Raw genomic sequence first — 18,307 nt, forward strand, 5'->3', positions numbered from 1 at the left:
AGAACAGGCCCCACATCCTGGGCACTGGGCGTGGTGGGGCTGCCCTACTGGCCCTCAATCTTCCCTTGAAAAGCCTCTTCCAGCCCCTGGACAGAGCGCCATGGAGGGGCTGGGCCCAGAGGCGGCTGCTGCTGCCTCCCCCAGGACGTCGTCCCTCCCCCACTTCTCCAGCCACTCTGTAGCCCCCCAACCCCCAAGCAGGACTCACACTGAGGCCTACCATGATGTGATGATGCACGCAGGGTCCACCAGGCACCGGGCTTTGAGCCAGTGCTGGTCACCGAGGGGTGGGAGTCAGCAAGACCCCATCTGGGCTTCGTGTGGGTCAGGTAAAATGGGAGAGGGTGGACGGTGCTCAGCGTCCGGCTGGCCGGCCCAGATGGGAGTGGATCTGTGGTCCAGGACAGGCCCGTCCCAGGGAAGGGGTATGTGGTCATTGGGTCTGGGGGTGCTGGCACCCAGGCCAGGGCTGGGCTGAAGGAAGTACTGGGGTGGGCTCCCCGACCCACCCCCATAGGATTGCTGGGGAGGGGAGGCAGTTGGCTCTGTGCCAGTATGTCAGGACGCGCGTGTCAGCTCTGTGCAGACGGAAGCCTGGGAACGAGCTTTTCATCCCTGCCGGCCTCTGGCAGGCCAGCCTGGCGTGCCCAGCAAAGTCTGACGTCTCTGGAGAAGTGTCAGGTCAGGGAAGCTGTGGCATCTCGCTCACAGTTGTCAGCTGGTGCCCCTTGGATGCCGCCAGGACAGAGGAGGGCGCAGCACACCCCATCCCAGGGGATCGGGACACACGCCGGCAGAAACAGGGCCTCGGGGCGGGGGTCTCCCTGCAAGGCTCTCCAGGTGGAGAGATCTCAGTGACCTCAACACCTGGGCTTTGGGATCTGACACGAGCCGCCCTTCCCTGGCCACATCTGGAGCAGGGACACCAGTGGGCAGTGTGATTATTTCCTCTGTAGCCGTCATCTTCCACAGAGCTGATCATGTGGCCAAGGCCCGCCAACCATCATAGAAACACCCAGAAGTGCGGGCCAGGCTCCTCTGTGTGCCTGGGACGATGGCATGGGCCCAGGATGGCTGCCTGAGCCGAGGGAGGCCTCTCGGGAAGGGCACTTTCTCACACCTCTGCCACACCAACGTGACACCCCTCTTGCTAGAGAGACTTGGTCTGGAGGTGCCTCACCCACCCACCCAGGTCTCGGGGAATGGCGGCTTCCACGCGGGGACTTGTGTGTATCCAACATGTGTTTGAGCACCTGCTGTATGCAGGCGCCGAGCTGGGTGAGGACGTGGCAGGCCATACACCCGGGCATGGTGGGTGCCAGGAGACCACACAGAGAGGAAGCAGTGGGCCCCGGGAGCAGACCTGGAATCCCCAGGGAGGCCACCTGCCGGAAGCCAGCACTTCTTAGCCTGGGACCATGGCCTTCCACAAGAACAAAAACTGCAGACACCGCTCAGAGGACACTTGCGGTTTATATAACACCTGCACAGCCAGGCTTCTTGGGGTCCCCACTGCCCCCCGTGGGTTTTGCTGGTTGGTCCCAGAGGACTGGCAGGTGCTGGGGGGAGGACGTCTCCTCACATTGTCTCAGTCTCCCCATGAGGCAGGTGTGGTCACCCATCGCACAGATCAGAAAACTGAGGCTCCAGCAGGTGAAGGCCCGCTCCCCCGGCTGCTCCCCTGCTCCGGCAGGCTCTCCAGACCCCTCTGGGCTGCCCCTGGGGCTCCACCCAGCACGATTCTGAGCGCAGCCCAAGGCTTCCACTTTGCACTCGGGTGGCTGAGGGTCGGGGTGACGGGACAGGTCCCCATGGCGGGTTGAGGCATTGGGAAGACTGGTCTGAAGTGCCAGCGCCGCTCAGGGGATGGGGCCAGAGCCCCAGACTGATCCCCAGAGGTCAGAGACGCTTGGGTCCCTGGCACCCTTGGGAGCTGTCCCCGGAGACCCAGGTTGAGCTGGCCCGAGTGTGGGATGGTGACAGTGGGGGACCCACAGTTGTTGACAAGAGGGGTCCGTGGGATTAGCGAAGCCCTGCCCCTTCCCTGCTCCTGTACCCGCGAGGGGTCCTGGGCCAATTGTCAGCAGGCCCCGCGTGGCCTGGTGGGCAGAGGCTTTCGTGTGTTCCTGGCCCTTAATGGCAGAGAAGCTAAACAGCCCCCGAGGAGCAGTGTCTGACCTCACCTTTCATTCTGCTCCCTCCCAGCCCGCCACCTCCGAGCCTCAGCGTCTCATCCATAACCTGGGACGGGGGCCAGCACCCACCTCATCGGGTCCCTGTGGGATGGAAGCCTGCCGGGGGGAGGGGCCAGCACGCGCAGGCGCTGGGGCTCCGGCGGCCACGGTCACGGGTTCTCCTTGGATTTGGGGAGCGTCTCCTTCCACACGAAGCTCTGGCAGTGCCGGACGGCGTTACACATTTCGGCAGTCTCCGGGCTCTTGCACCAGAAGCTGGGGCCCATGACGCACTGGTCGGTGCCCAGCAGCGGGACCCTGGGGGGGTGGCAGGCGCCGATCTTCTTGCACGCCGCCTCGGGGTCCATCACATCCTTGAGGCTCTCGATGAGCACGGGCTGGTACTGGGTAACGAAGTGGTTGCACTGCAGCAGGTAGGGCAGGGGCAGGATGCTGCAGCCGCCCTTGAAGGCCATCAGGATGTCACGCTTCGTGCTCCTGCTCTCCAGGTTTTGGGAAGACACGCTGAGCAGCCTCATGCAGCTGTGGCAGAAGCTGCCCTGGCTCTCCTCGCTGGCCAGCAGGGGCGGCGTGGTGGCGTGAAGCCGTGAGGCCGCCCGGGCCCGCCTGCGGCTGCCGCAAAGCCTGATAGCGGTGCACGCCTTTTCTGGGGTGACTCTGGTCACGAGCTCCAGCAAGGAGGGGCTGTAGGTGTCCACCAGGGTGACGCACTGTTGGACGATGGTGGGGGGCATTATGGCGCACACCCGCTCCAGCGCGTGGCTGATGATGGCCTCGGTGCTGTTGGTCATGAGCCACTGGTCCAGCTCCTGGACTACTTCCATGCACACCTCGCAGGTCAGGCCCGACTGCATCTCCGTCTCACTCCTCCTCCTCGGCAGCTGCGCGTCCAGGGAGGGGACCCTGTCCACGGCGGCCGTCGGAGCGGCAGGTGCACTCAGCTCCTCGCAGAAGCCGCCCTTCCCACACACCTCCCACGGCGGGAGAATCCTCAGCGTCTGCTCCGCAGGGGCAAAAAGCTGGTGGACGTAGTTCTTGCAGAGGAGATCCAGGCCCGGCCCCAAGGACACACACTGGTCCTGAACTTCCAGCCCTGCCAAGGTCAGGTTGGACCCCAGAACTTTCTGGAGCTGGGAGACCAGCCGGACACAATCTCGGCACACAGTATCCCCGGGCATCTGCAGAGGGCGGAAGCTGAGGGGCCCCTTGGCCATGAACGGAGCCACGGCCTCTGAGGCGTCCTCCTGGGAGGGCGGCCCCTCCGGGGAGGCCAGGTACCTCTGCAGTGGCTCACACAGGGTGAGCGCGGTGCATACCTGTGCCGGGGCGTCAGCTGGGGCTCCATGGAGCATGCTCAGGATATCCGGGCTGTGCGCGCCCACTGTCTCCTTGCATGCGACTGAGGACTCCCAGCCAGGAAGCCACTCACAGGTCTTCCGCACTGATGCCAGGATGTCGGACTCTGAGGCTTCTGGGTTCATCCCGTTGTTAGCGGCGGCTACCACGTCCTGGCACACATCGCAGGGCAGGGACTTGGCGGTGGGCTTGCTCCACACAGCTCTTTGACAGTGCCCCACGGCCCCGCACCTGGCAGCTGCCTGCAGGTCCCGGCACCACACCTCGGAGCCCTTGGCACAGTCTGCGGGGCCTGAGATGGGGCCGGCCGTGGCGGCCCCCAGGCTGGACAGGAGGAGCAGGGCACCCAGCATGTTGACCAGTACCTCAAGGTTCCAGTGTCCTGGCTGTCCGGAAGCTGCTATAAACCCAGCTCTCTGGCCGGGCCCCAGCAGGTGCCCGCCTCCCGCCGCTCCCAGAGGCTGACTCACAGCCCCGCCCTGCACCCCACTTGTCTCTGCCTCAGCCTCTTCCCCTCTCTGAGTGCCTCCTCCCCGAACACCTCCTGGGAAAACTGTTTCCAAAGACTAGCTGAGTCTGAATGCAGCTCGCCTATGGGCCTCCTCTCCAGAAAGCCCTGCTGACCCCGCCAGGCCGGCCTCCTGGCGCAGCCCATTGGGTGCTGCCGCCGCTGTCTCAGACCTACTTGCTCAGCCTGGGCCCCGCTGTACCGGGAGCTTCTGACCCAAGTCTGGGAGCTACAGGAGGGCATTTGACCTGTGTTTCCAGAAAACTGAAAGAACCCAGTGGTCAAATCTCAAGTCAAGCTGGTCATCTCTCCTTCCTCCTCCTCCCCATCACCCTCCTCACCATCTTCCTCCTCTCTTCCTCCTCCTCCTCTCCTCTCTTCTTCCTTCTCTTCCTCCCCATCCTCCTCCTCCTCCTCCTACTTCCCTCCTCCCCTCCTCCCCCTTCCCTCCTCCTCCTCCTCCCCTCCTCCTCCTTCCCATCCTCCTCCTCCCCCTCCTCCTCCCACTCCTCCTCCTCCCCATACTCCCCTCCTTCCCTCTTCCTCCTCCTCCTCTCCTCCTCCTCTCCTTCCCTCCTCCCCCTCCCCCCCTCCCCCTCCTTCCCCTCCTCCTCCCCCTCCTTATCCTCTTCTCTTCTTCATTTATTTTTTTGTACCAGAGATAAAGCCCAGGGGCATGCTACCACTGAGCTACACTTCTGGAGCTTTTTACTTTTTATTTTGAGACAAGGTCTCACCAGGTTACCTGGGTTGGCCTCAAACTTTCGATCCTTCTGCCTCGGCCTCCCAAGTTGCTGGGATTATAGGGATGTGCCGCTCTGGGCCTGCCTCAAAGTGGCCGATTTCTAACTGGATTCATGTGCTTTCCGGGATTCTGGTCCTGGCTGTGGGCGCACACTTTTGCTCCTTGGGGTCAATCTGAGGGATCTCACACACTCAAGTGAATGTGGCGTGAACAGCCTGCTGGTCTCGATATCTGTGTGAAAGCTGCCACACACATGTCCTGGAGCCTAGCTGGCTATTGTACCCTGGACACATCTACCAAAAGCCAAGCACGCGCTGTTCTCAAGTATACATGTGTTAAAAGTTTGCTGAAAGTACACATACACAGAGCCAGGCATGATGGCACACACCTGCAACCCAGTAACTTGGGAGGCTGAGACAGAAGGATTGCAGGTTCAAGGCCGTCTTTAGCAACTTAGCGAGACTCTCGACAAATTAGCAAGACCCTTTTTCAAGATAAAAATGAAAAAGGCTAGGGGTTTGGCTCGGAGGTAGAATGCCCCCGGGTTCAATCCCCAGTTTAAAAATAAGGAAGAGCCGGATGTGGTGGCGCACGCTTGTAATCCCAGCACTTGAGAGACTGAGACAGGAGGATGGAGGTTTGAGGACAGCCCCAGGTACTTAGTGAGGCCCTTTGCAATTCAGTGAGACCCTGTTTCAAAATAAAGAATAAAAAATAGGGCTGGGGGTTTTGCTCGGAGGTAGAATGCCTCTGGGTTCCAACCCCAGTACTGCCAAATAAATAAATAAATAAATAAATAAGGAAGAACGCATACACAAAAGGGGTTTGTTTCTTTCTTACGTCATTTATTATCATTTTTCCTTCCTCAGTTTTGAAATCGTTAGGCAAGAGCGTTGGCACTGGGCAAACACCCAGTGCCCGAGCCTAGCCTGCTGGCTCAGTGAATTCCAGAGCCGCGGGGCGCTCGGCCAGGTTTGGGCTGAGGCTGGGCGCGCTGGGGCTCCCGTGTGCCCGGGTGGGCAGGGCGCGTGGGTGTCCTCAGCTGCGCAGGGAGGCCTCCCGCAGCCATGAGGCCTCCGCCCGCGGCCCTCCCTCCAGGATGCCAGGCAGGTCAAGAGAATACGGAGTTCCATCTGCTGCCATCCTGATATGGCTTCCAAGGACTCTACATCCTTGGGGTCAGGGGCAGGTGGGTGGGGAGGCGAGGCTGGGTTCTCAGCGGCAGGGAAGGAGGCGAGCCGGCTGGGTGAGTTCCTGCACCCAGGAGGGGCTGGGGCCTGGGTGCGCTTATCTAGATCTGCTGGCGTCCTCCCACGTCTCATTCCCTGCCTGCCCTTCATTCAGCCCGTGGCCTGGCAGGTCAGGAGCACCCACGCACGCCCTGCGTACCACGCCCTGTGAGGACCAGGGTCCCGGGAGGAGCAGAAAAAATGTCCTCCCCTGGCTGAGCACACTGTGGCCGCGGCCCCTGGCTCCCCTGCATCCAGCCTCAGACTCCTTCCGCCTCTACCGCGGCTGTCCTTCCAGAGGCCTGGGTGCTCCAGCTTGGTGGCCTGTTTATTCAGTGCTTCTTGGGCATCCATGTTTCTGGCGTCCACACAGCACAATTTATCTATCTGTTCTACCTTTGAGGGGCACGCAGGCCATTTTCAGCCTGGGGCTGGTGTGAATGAGGCTGCCCTGGACACCCCCGAGCGTGTCTTGGGGTGCGCGCCCCCTTCCCTGCCAGCGTCTCGTGGTAGTGCCTGCAGGTGCGCGTGGGCTGAGCCTCTGACCCCCGGTGGCTGTTCAGGTCCACTCCCTCTGGGCATTTAAGGAATCTGGATTGCCCCACATCTGTTTTGTTTGGGGAGGCGGGGTGTTTTTTCACACAGGTTATCAATTCTCTGTGCTTGCTAATAGGGCGTCTTGTGATTCGGTTCAGCTTGGACACTAATTACCTGGAGTGTGAGCAGACCCCCCCCCCCCCGACCGAGGGCTCCCGCCCGCAGCCTGCCTGCCCAGGTCTTCACAGGGCCAGGTTTCCAGGCGTGCTTCCCGCCGAGCAGCTGTACCTGGGGCTCCACAGCCCTCTTTGGCCACGGTGCTGGGCTACGATGCAGTGGTGGCGCTCGGGTCTGAGGAAGGTCCTTTGCTTTCTGCCACGAGGATCCGACCCAGGATTAGCTGAGTGAACGAGGAGGGGAGGGCAAGGGCCGCGCAGGGCTCAGAGCTTCCGCGCCCATCTGGACTCTGTGTTCAGCGGCCTGACCCAGAAGCTATCCACATCTCTGATTTGGGCTTGACCTCTCGCACCTCTGAAGGCCAGCGCGGGGCTGAAGCTCCAGGCTCCCATCTTCCTGGCAATCAGCCCCGTCCTGAGGTTATCAGGGTCCCTGGCTCAAGCCACCTCATTAGCACAAACTCAGGTGTGGCCCTCGGGACTCCTTATGAGGCTGAGTGACCCACCGTCACTCAGGAAATTCCCAGGAACTCTGCTCAGAACTGGGGATGAAACCGAATATATTATGTATTCTCCCATAGGAGAATAGGATTGGGTCTTATTTTGATGTCAATTCTCACTGAGAAGACAGTGGTAAGAAGAGTCCAAGCAGCGCCCTGTGCCCTTCACCCAGAGGCCTTGGCCATTTGCTTTCCTCTTCTCCCCACCCCTCCATCCATCTCTATCCCCGTCTCTCTGCCCACCCTGTCCACACACACACACATGCACACGCACACGCACACACACGCTCACACGTGGGCTTTGCGTAACCCGGGAGCGTAGGTGGAGACACCGTGTCCCTTTGCCTCCTTCCTTCAACGCGTCTCCCAAGCACAGGACATTCTCTCCCATAATCTCAGGGCACTTATCAAAGCCAAGAACTGTGGTGTTGACACAGTACTGTTATCCACCCCACACCCGGCTCAGGCCTGGCCCCGGCGCCATGTGCAGCCTGTGCTGGCGGCGCCTCCCAGGCGACCCTGGCCTGTCCCGCGAGCACTCACTGTGCAGGTCACCTTTGCCACGTCTGCGTGGCGCCCTCCGCAGCCTCCTCTCTGTCTTCCCTGACCCCGCGGCAGGCCGACTGTGGCCAGGCTGCGCTCTGCTCGGGGTCCCTGGGCTTCCCGGCTGCTCTTCTCGGGGTCCTGTCGGAGGCGTCTTAGGTTGGCTTGTCCCCATCGGGGTCACCTTTGGCCTCTCGGCCAAGATCTGCGGTTTCCTCCTCTACAAAGTTACCGTTTTCCCTTGTAATTCATAAGTAATATTTAGAGTTATTTTGACAATATGTACGTATCCTAGTCATGAACCACTTTCAAACTATCTTCCTTCTGTGCTGATTAATTTGTACTTTCCTGTAAAATGAGCTTTCTCCTCCTCCCCCTTCCCCTCCTGTCCTCTGCTCCTTTCCTTCCCTCTTTCTTAAAACACTTGTGAATTTCCATTGTATTTTTATTATTCTTACATCTTGGTTTTTATTATCTTAATATGTATTTAATAACCCACTATTGTCACACCTGCTTCTGACGTCTGCATCGCTCCCGCTTGGCCTGAGGAGCCCCACCAGCTGTCCCGTGTCTCTGACACGTCCCACCGTGCCTCAGTCTGCTCTGGCCTTTCTGGCCCAAGCATCGCTCCACCTCGTACCTTCCTGAACCTGCCTGGGCTCTCATTCTCCAAAGAGAAGGGCTTTAGAAGCCAAGATCTGGACACCAGGTGTGCTCAAGCCTACTGTGTGGCCAGCACCAAGTGTGCTCAAGCCTACTGTGTGGCCAGCATTTGTAGCTCCTCACTGAAGAGAGCTTGAAGCCCTGATCTCTTATGGACCGGAGTGAAAGAGGAAGCAGGGAGGAAGGGTGTGTGCATGTGGAAATGTGGAAACACATGTTCATGGATAGAGAAATGAATCAATAAATACATATATGCACATGTGTACACGTAAGATATTCATTCATCCACCTATCTGCCCAACCACCTACCCATCCATCCAGCCAGCCAGCCAGCCATCCATCCATCCAGCCAGCGGTACATATATACATACATACATCCCCCATTCCCTATCCACCCATATCTATCATCCATCCATAGATCCATCCATCCATTTACCCATCCATCTATCATCCTTCCATCCACTCATCTACCCATCCTCCCATCTATCCATCATCCATGCATATACACATCCCCCACTCTCCATCCATTTATCCATCTATCCACTCACCCATCCATTCATCCATCTATCCATTGATCTACTGATTCACCTGTCATTTATTTATCCATCCATCAGTCCAGCAATCCACTTATTCTCCCATCAATCCATCCATCCATCCACCCATCTATTATTCATCCATTCACCCACTTAACTATTCATAAACCCACCCATTCATCAACCTTTCATCTATCCATCCACACATATATCCATCATCCATCCAACCACCTGCTCATCCATGTATCATCCATCCATCCATCCATCCATTCATCAGTCTATCTGCTTATCCATCCATCCATCTATTCATCTACCCCCATCTATCCAGCCTTCATCTATCCATCCATTTACCCACCTATCTACCTACCTGCCCATCTATCCAGCCTCCATCCATCCATCCATCATCCACCCAACCACCCATCCATCTATTCATCGTCGCCAACCACATTGTGGGCCATTGATCTATGTATATTCATTGACCTATTTATCATCTCGTTTATCTTATATACCTCCTGATACTATCTGTGCATGTATATTCATATATATGGATGGATATATGTGTGTATTTGCATGTGTATGTATGTGTATCTATAATATACACCTATCTACTCATGCAGGCGTCCGTCCACCCATCCGTCCACTCACTCACCCTCTCCATAAGACGGTGAGCCCCTACCCATGTTTCCCACACTATAGAGCACATTGAAGCTCTCTCCTTTTAACATTTCAATATCATTATGAAAAGCAAAACCTAATGACCATGGAGTTCTGTATCTATAACATTTGTCTTTATTCTCTTGGGGTAAAATTTTCATAGAGCAAAATACACACATCTTAGCTGGGTAATTCCCTGAATTCAGGCCAGTTCGCCCACATGTGTAAACCGCGTCCCAGTGGATCCGCGCAGGGGCCCGTCATGCCCTCCACGCTACTTGTCCAAAAGATCCACCCTCTTCTGACTTCTCCACCATGGAGCCTTTCACCTGTTCTTGAACCTGTATCAGTGGACTCCAGCTGAATTTGTGTGTCTGCTTCGACTTGACATCTCAAGCTCTGTGGGCCCGGTCCCTGCAGCCGGGGGAGCTGGTGCACCTGGCTGGGTGGCGGCATGGTGTGGGTCAGGTGACAGCGTATTTACCCGCCCCCCCGGGGGGGGGGGGCTGGCAGCGATGGCTTCCAGCTGGGTTATTGGAACGACCGTCACTGCTCAGAGCGCCCCTGCCCTCGTCACATGGCGGGCAGCGTGTGTGTGTCTGTGGGCGTGTGGCTGGGTGTGGGTGCGTGTGTGCTGAGCAGGGCCCCCAAGACTTCTCTAAGGTGACAAGTGTCTCTGGTGCTCACTGTTCCCGTGGTTCTGACTTCAACCCTTTGGAAAACAGATGGCAAACCCAAGGCCAGCCAGAGTCTAACAAATGGCAACATTTGCTGTGTTATTATTGTCACTTTGTCATAAAAGCGACGGTTTCAAAAGTTTTCAGAAAGCCACTTACTTTTCCTTTCTAAGTAGAGATGAGTCTGGCCGCAGTGGGGTTAAGGGAGGCCGGTGGGGCTGCTTTGTAGGAGGCCCCTGGCCTGGCGCCCGGCAGGAAGGGGACCCGGGGGAGCAATGCTCTGTCCCCAAAGGATGGTTCTTGAGAGGCAGGCAGGAGGGCCAGGCGTCGCCCTGTGTGCACCGTCCAGTGCTGGCTGTCCCTCCCGCTGGTCTGGGGACAGATCCCGCCTCCAGCCCCAGGCTGGCAGTGTCTGGAACCCGGGACCCCGACCATCTGGCTCATGGGCTGCCCATTTTTCCACCTCTACTTCATGACACTCCCCCAGGCCGCATCCCCCCTGCCCTTCCTGGTCTCTGGGCCACACTCCTGTGCCCTGCCCAGGGTTCGTCTTCACCGCCCCGCCTTGAGAGACCAGAGGGTGGGGTTCCCTCAGCCTCTCATGTCCCAGGTCTCTGCTGCGAGCTCTGCACCAGGACCAAGGGGGCCCAGGAGAACCCTGGGAGGGCACGGCGGGCGAGGCCCGCGGTGGCAGGTGTCACTATCTGTAACTGTGAGGCGGGACCTCAGTGAGAGGCAGGGTGACTTCCTCCTTTTTTTGGTTGGTACTAGATATTGAACCCAGAGGGATTCTACCTTTGAGATACTCTCCCTAGTGGGTTTGTGTGTGTGTGTGTGTGGGGTGTCTGGGGCTGGAACCCAGGGGCATCTTCCTCTGAGCTACATCCCCAGCCCTAATTTTTATCCTTTATTGTGAAACAGGGTCTCACTGAGTTGCAAAGGGCCTCACTAAGTAGCTGAGGCTGTCTGTAAACCACGATCCCCCTGTCTCAGCCTCCGGAATGCTGGGATCACAAGCGTGCGCCACCACGCCTGGCTCCCTAGTGTTTTTTATTTATTTATTTATTTGTTTATTTTTAATTATTTATTTATTTATTTTATTGGTGCACTGTATTCATACATCATAGTGGGATACAAACTTTTGTAGACATACATACACACATCGCCCAGTCAGCCCCCACCCGATCCCCACCCCATTCTCTCCCAATCCCTCCTTCCCATGCTTGGCTTAGTGGTTGACATCTAGTATTATAGCAATTTATCCAAAATTAAAAATGATAATCTCACATAGCAGTTTCATTTGTCTGATACCAAGCTTTTGATGACTTAAAGATAACATTTCAATATTTCTTTTTGCTTTCTTTCTTACCAGAGAATATTTTTTTCTATTTTTTAGGTGAAACTATCATATATTTATATATTTATTTTTCAGAAAAAATCTATCCTAATATGGAATATGGATTCTAGATACCCAAACGATTTTGAAAAAGAACAAAGCTAGAAGATATAGATTTTCTGATTTCAAACCATATAAAGCTACAATAATTGAAACACTGTAGTACTGTTCTAAAGGCAGATATATAAACCATTGGAGTTAAATACAAGCCTAGAGCTAAATTCTTCCCTATATTATCAAGTTATTTTTGACAAGATTTCCACGAACATTTGGTGGTGGAAATAATAATCTTTTAACTAAATATTGTTGAAAAATAATAATTACATGAAAAAGAATAAAATTGGACCCTTACCTAACACCATATACAAATATTAACTCAAAATAGATAAAAGACCTAAATATAAATCTTAAGACTATAAACTTTTAGGAGAAAATCTGGGTCATAACCTCACAACATTGAAATTGGCAGTGATTTCTTGGATATGATTTCAATGGCACAGGCAACAGAAGAGTATACAAACTCCCTAAAAAATAAAAAAATTGTATATCCAAAGACAATGTAAACAGAGTTAGAAGTTACAGAGTAAACAGAGTTAGAAGATAAAATATTTCCAAATGCTCGTATATTAATATTCCAACTAGAAATCCTAAAAATTAACAACAATAAAGGCAAACAATACAATTTAGAGATAGGTAACAGACTAACATAAATAATGAATCTCCACAGATAACCAATCTTAGTTGTCTGTTGGACGAAAAATTTTGTTTTTCTGGTTCTGGTGTGTGTTACCTATTTCTTCTTTGTAGTTAATCTCTTTGAGTATTTTCTCTAGCACTGGTTTTGAAGACATAAATTCCTTCAATTTCTGTTTGTCATGGAAGCTTCTTATTTTTCCATCTAATTTGATAGAAAGTTTTGCTGGGTAGAAAATTTTTGGCTGGAAGTTGTTTTCTTTCAAAGTTTGGAATATGTTACTCCAAGCCCTTCTGGCTCTCATGACTTGGTTTGGGAAGTCTGGAGTGATTCTAATTGGCTTGCCTCTGAATGTCACTTGTTCCTTTGTTTTTGTTGCCTTTAAGATTCTCTGCTTGGCTTCCACATTGGTCATTTTGACAATTATGTGGCGTGGGGATCCTCTTCTCTGATCCTGTCTAAAGGGAGTTCTATAAGTTTCCTGGATCTGTGTATCAACCTCTTGCTCTATGTTTGGAAAATTTTCTGCTATTACTTCCTTGAAGAGATTGTTGATCCCTTTGATATCACTTTCTTTTCCCTCCTCTATTCCAATTATTCTTAGGTTAGCTCTCTTAAAATGGGCCCATATTTCTTCAATGTCAGATTCCTGCTGTTGGATATTTTTTTCTAGATTAGAAACTATGTGTTCATTTTTGGAATAATCATCTTCTAAGAGCAAGATTCTGTTCTCCATGTGGTCTAATCGGTTGTTTGTGCTTTGAATTGAGGCCTTTACTTCATTAATTGCATCCTTTATCTCTTTTTGGCTCTCTCTGAGTTCTTTTTGAAGCACCTCTATTATTTCTACAGTTATTTTCCTGATTTGATCTTCTAGAAATCTCTGATTTTCTGTTTTATCGGGTTCTGATGTTGTGGGGTTGTGGGCATTCATTGCTCCAGTGTTATTCCTCTTTCCCATGATTTCGGAAGTTTGTGCCTTCTCTGGGTTCTTCCCTTGGGTCACTATGACTTCACTTAAGGTGCTCTGGATCTCGAGTCTGTAGTATTTCAGACCCTACTACTCCTTTACTGGGTTGTATCACAGAGTCTCTGACCCAGGGAGTCGATAGAGGCTGCTTTAGACTGTGGGGGGTGCCAGGTTGCACGTTCTCCTATGGTGTAATATCTCTGCCACCGCCCCTCCCCCACTGGGTCAAGTCCCAGGGAGTACATTACTGGGATTTCTCCTCTGTGGCCCGCAATTTGACTCACTGTTCATGAGTTCGCAGATGTAGCTGTACTGGACTCGGTGAATTCACTGCTGCTGCCGCTGGTGGCAATATGGCGCCGCTGCTACGCCCTCGGCCGTGAGGCTGGCTTATTTCTTCTTGGTTTTGAATTCCACTCTGAGTCCCTGCAGCGTGTGCTGAGCTCAGCCACTGGGAGCTTTAGATGCGCTGAAAAATCCCGCCTGGCTGTTCCACAGCGGCTCACCTCGGCTTGCTGTAGCCGTCCGGTGAACTCGCCGCTGCCGCTGGCAGTATGGCACTGCTGCCGCGTCCTCGGGCGTGAGGCTGGTGTATCTCCTCTGTGGCTCTGAGCTCTGTTCTCAGTCCGCTTTCTCTCTGGAGCCTGGTGATTTTTTTGTTTCTCTGGTGATGTTGTTTTCTGGCTATGAAAGGCGCTGATTTTGTGGTAATGGAGATTGGTTGTTAGCGGGGCTCTTAAGCCCCGCTTTTCTCGGTCGCCATCTTCCCGGAAGTCCCTTATTTTTTGTTTTGAAACAGGGTCTTGATAGGTTGCTGAGAGACTCACTGAGCTGCTGAGGCTGGCCTTGAGCCTGCCAGCCTTCTGTCTCAGCCTCCCAAGCACTGTGATTACAGGTGTGCACTACCATGTCTGGCTGCCAAGGGAACTTTTTTCAGCTGCTGAATCTGACTGGGAAAGAGGGGGGGGTGTCTCGCAGCTGTTCCTGAGAAGGTGGAAGGGGATTCATAAAGAGAGCATCTTTGTGAGTGAGGCTTGTGAACAGGCCTCCCAGGGGTGGGGTACAGGGGTACGTAGGCCAGGGCGGAACTTCTTCAGGAAAGCACTGTCCCCTAGAACCTGGGAGGGAGGCCCGCAGTGCTTTGGGAAGAGAGCGGGGAGGGATCTAGGGTGCTGGGTAGAGTGAACGGGTACCAAGGCTGCCCTGAGACTCTCCCCCCAGAGAGTGAAGAGGCCAGAGCCCCCAGACTGCCCAGCCCCAGCTTAGCAGGTGCTCTGGGATCATCCAGTGAGCACCCAGGGGAGCATGTGACACCGTACTATAGCCTGCGGGCTCAGGACCACAGACCGAGTTCTCTCACAATTCTAGAGGACAGATGCCCCCAATCAAGTCAGGGCCTGGCCTGCTGACATGGAAGTGCCCGCCTGTCATCCCAGTATTTGGGAGGCTGAGACAGGAGAGTTGCAGGTTTGCAGCCAGCCTCAGCAACTTGGTGAGACCCTTGGCAACTTACCAAGACCCTGTTTCAAAAAATAAAATAGAGCTGTGGAGTATGTATCGCAGAGGCCCTGGGTTAAAAATGTCATCGGGGGCTGGGTGTGGTGGCGCACGCTTGTAATCCCCGCGCTTGGGAGGCGGAGACAGGAGGATTGCGCTGGTTCGGAGACAGCCTCGCTGGCTTAAGAGACCCTGTTTCCAAATAAAAAGCATAAAATAGGTCTGGGAGTGTAGCCCGGAGGTAGAAGGGCTTCCAGGAACCACTGTACCACCAAAAAAAAAAAAAAAAAAAAAGTCATCGGGGCAGTGCTGTCCCTGCAGGCTCTCGAGAGGATGTCCCTGCTTCCTGTCAGCCTCTGGTGGTGGCCAGCAGCCCTCAGCACGCTGGGCTGTCAGCTGGGCCACCCTGACCTCCAACTCTATTCTCACGTGGCTTTCTTCTTTCAGTGTCTCTGTCTCTGGATTCATTTCCTGCATTGCACAAAAACACCAGTCACTGGACACGGGGGCGCCTCATCCAGCAGGTCCTTCTCTTAACGAAGGGCTTCAGGAGGGATCCTATCTCTGAATGAGGCAGATACCGGGCCAGGGCTTCAATGCATTTTTTTTTTTTTTGAGGTGCTGAGTATGTAAACCAAGGTCCTTCTACCTCTGGGCTACACTCCCAGACCTATTTTGTACTTTATTTGGAAACAGGGTCTCACTAAGTTGCTGAGAGCCTCACTAAGTAGCTGAGGCTGGCTTCGAACCTGTGAGATCCTCCTGTCTCAGCCTCCCAAACGCAAGGATTACCCGGCTTCAATGTATCTTTTAAGGATACCATTTACCCCAGGACAGGTGTGTCTGTGCCCTGGTGACCTTGACCTTGAATATGTCTGTAGTTCAGATCCAGCCTTGGTCCTGAGAAGTCAGGAGGCCCCTGCAGCGGGGCGTTAAGTCATGGCCAGGCCCTGGCAAGCCAGTGTTTGGAATCAGAACTTCAGGGCCTTCGTCCCTGTCACCTGTAATCCATGCTTGGAGGCCCCAACTCCAGGATGGTGAGGACGTAGGAGCTAGAGTCAGGGTTAGGGTTTGGACTGACTATAGACTGGGACACCAAACTTGGGCCCAGCAGCAGGATGTGGGGCCTGGAGGCCCCGAGCCAGGCGCTGCCCTGGGAGAGGGAAAGCACAGGCCCCCGCTGGGTGAGTGTCCCCTGGGATGTGCCTGGAAGTCCTCCGGGGCCCCAGTCCTTCCTACAGTCCTTTCTACCCCCCAGGGCCGGTCACAGAGCTGAAGACCTGAGCAGAACAAGCCCCGCTGGGCTGCTCACCTACAGGTGAGCAGGTGGTAACCAGGAGCTGAGGGGGATGCTGGGAAAACAATCCCTCCTACCCAGCTGGGAGCAGGCGTGCAGCTGATCCCGGGAGCCTTGGGGCAGCCATGCCTAGGTTCCTTTGCCTGGGTTCATGCATGGATTCAGCAGGTATCTGTCGAACACCGATGATGTGCCCAGTGCTGGGCTAGGTGCCGGGATATTTGCGTTAACAAAACACAGAATCCCTGTGTGCTCCTGGACCCCGTGTTCTGGGGAAGGAGGCAGAAATGAGGCGACACGTATAGTAAGCGTGATAGTATGGAAGAAAGCGGTAGAAGAAGGCAGAGAAATTAGCTGGGTTGTACAGGGAGAGCGTTCACGCAGGGCGGGCGGCGGTGGCGCAATGGCATTGCAGTGAAAACCTGGAGAAGGTGGGGAAGGTAGGCGGTGTCTGGGTGTCAAGGCCGGTGTGTGCAAAGGTTCAGTGGCCAGCAGGCCCGGGAACTGCAAGAAGCAGGTGGCTTAAGCACCGTGAGTGGGGGAGGGATCAGAAAGGGCTAGGATTCGAGGATGGCAGGCCGATAACCTTGGCTAGTCCTAGAGGGAAATAGGGAGCTACTGTAACATTTTGAGCAAAGGAGGAACCCAATGGTGCTCTGAGAGGGACCCCTCTGGGGGAGGGAGGGAGCAGGAGAGCTGGGAGGGGTCCAGAGGGCCGGGGCGGGTGAGAGCAGCTGGGGAGGTGACCGCACAGTGGGGTCGGCCTTGACTCCCAGGTCTGTTTGCAGTTACAGGCTGTGGACTTGCTGGTTTGATGTGGAACGGGAGAGTCTGAGAACATCCCAAGTGTCCAGCCTGTGCTACTGTGTAGAAAGATAGGATGGGAAGGGTGCGGCAGACCTGTCAGCCGTCACCGGTGGCCCCCAGCGAGAGGCGGGCGGTCCTGGCCTGGCGTGGAGGGGCAGGATGGGGAGGCACTGGCTCCGTCACGTCATCTAGTGGGGGTTTAGGACAGGCCTGAGGAGCCTGGCAGCTGCGGACAGCCTCCTGGAGGTGCTCTGGGGACAGGGACGGGCTCAGCTGGGAGGCTCAGCCCAGGCGAAAAATGTGGTATTTGAGCTTCTGCATTGGGGGTGCAGGAGAAATGGGAGGAGCCAGATGAGGAGTGGGAGGAGCCATGTATAAGGATGGGAGGGGCCAGAGATGAGGGGTGGGGGGAGCCCTAGATAAGGAAGGGGTGGGAAGAGCCAGAGATGAGGGGTGGGAGGAGCCACAGCTGAGGGGTGGGAGGGACCATGGATGAGGGGTGAGAGTCTGAAACAACTAAGAGGTCTGGACAGACACTTTGGGCTGTGCTGCCCCTTTTCTGGGGCACCAGAAGGTCAGAGGCGGCCCCAGGCAGGAGAGGGCTCCTTGGTGGTTCCATGTCCCCGCCCTCACAGGGGCTGGCCTCCTTTTTATTGTCACTGTGACGCAAGGGGCCTGTGCTAACCGACCACCCTGTATGTGAGCACTCATTCTCCAGGGCCACCCTGGGAGGCAACGTCACTGCTACTGTGTCAGATGGGTAAACTGAGGCTCGGAGAGGTCCAGCCGCTTCCCCCAGGTTAAGTCAGCATGTGCGTGTCTAACCCTGAGGTCTGTTACCTGTTTGTTTTTTAAAATTCAATTCAGAGTACTCTATTTTTCCATGGAGGGCTAGATAGAGAATTCACAGGTCAGTCCGCATTCCGGGAATGTGGCCTTCAACACTTGCTGTCCCTGCCGCAGCGTCTGGTCCTCCCGGCTCAGCAGCCGGCAGGGCTGGCCCCGGACTGGGGGCCAGAGTTTGTCCCCGCTGGTCAGGGATGGTGTCTGCTCAAAGATGGAGCCCAGCCTCTGAACACTGTAATTATGAAGCGATTCAAAGTACGGAAACAATGTAGCTGACCCTGTGGAGCTCCCAGGCTTGTCAGACAGATGTTAATATTTTGCAAATGTGTTGCCGCCTCTGGAAAGGACCCAGGTGGAGCCAGGCACTTCCCGCCTCCAGCGACCTCCGCGCTGTTCCCGGTCCCTTCCCGCCCACTGTCTTCTCAGTTTCGCCACTCCCCACACACAACGGGCACCCTTGTTCCAGCCTCGGGTGCAGGGCCGG

The 18,307-nt window shown here is 55.1% G+C and overlaps 2 protein-coding genes across 2 annotated transcripts in view; one reads left to right on the top strand and one right to left on the bottom strand.

Moving 5' to 3' along the window:
* The window catches only part of SORCS2 (sortilin related VPS10 domain containing receptor 2), a gene marked incomplete at both ends in the record, with an annotated part of 417,103 nt that overhangs the window by 189,890 nt on the left and 208,906 nt on the right, over positions 1-18,307 (top strand). The window lies entirely within an intron of this gene.
* On the bottom strand, positions 2,345-3,904 carry PSAPL1 (prosaposin like 1; the record flags this gene model as incomplete). Its single annotated transcript, XM_080697815.1, has 1 exon — positions 2,345-3,904. The coding sequence occupies one exon, from the start codon at positions 3,902-3,904 to the stop codon at positions 2,345-2,347; it is 1,560 nt and encodes a 519-aa protein (XP_080553941.1).

This window comes from Muscardinus avellanarius (assembly GCF_963383645.1).
Source record: "Muscardinus avellanarius genome assembly, chromosome: 6".
Lineage (NCBI taxonomy): Eukaryota > Metazoa > Chordata > Mammalia > Rodentia > Gliridae > Muscardinus > Muscardinus avellanarius.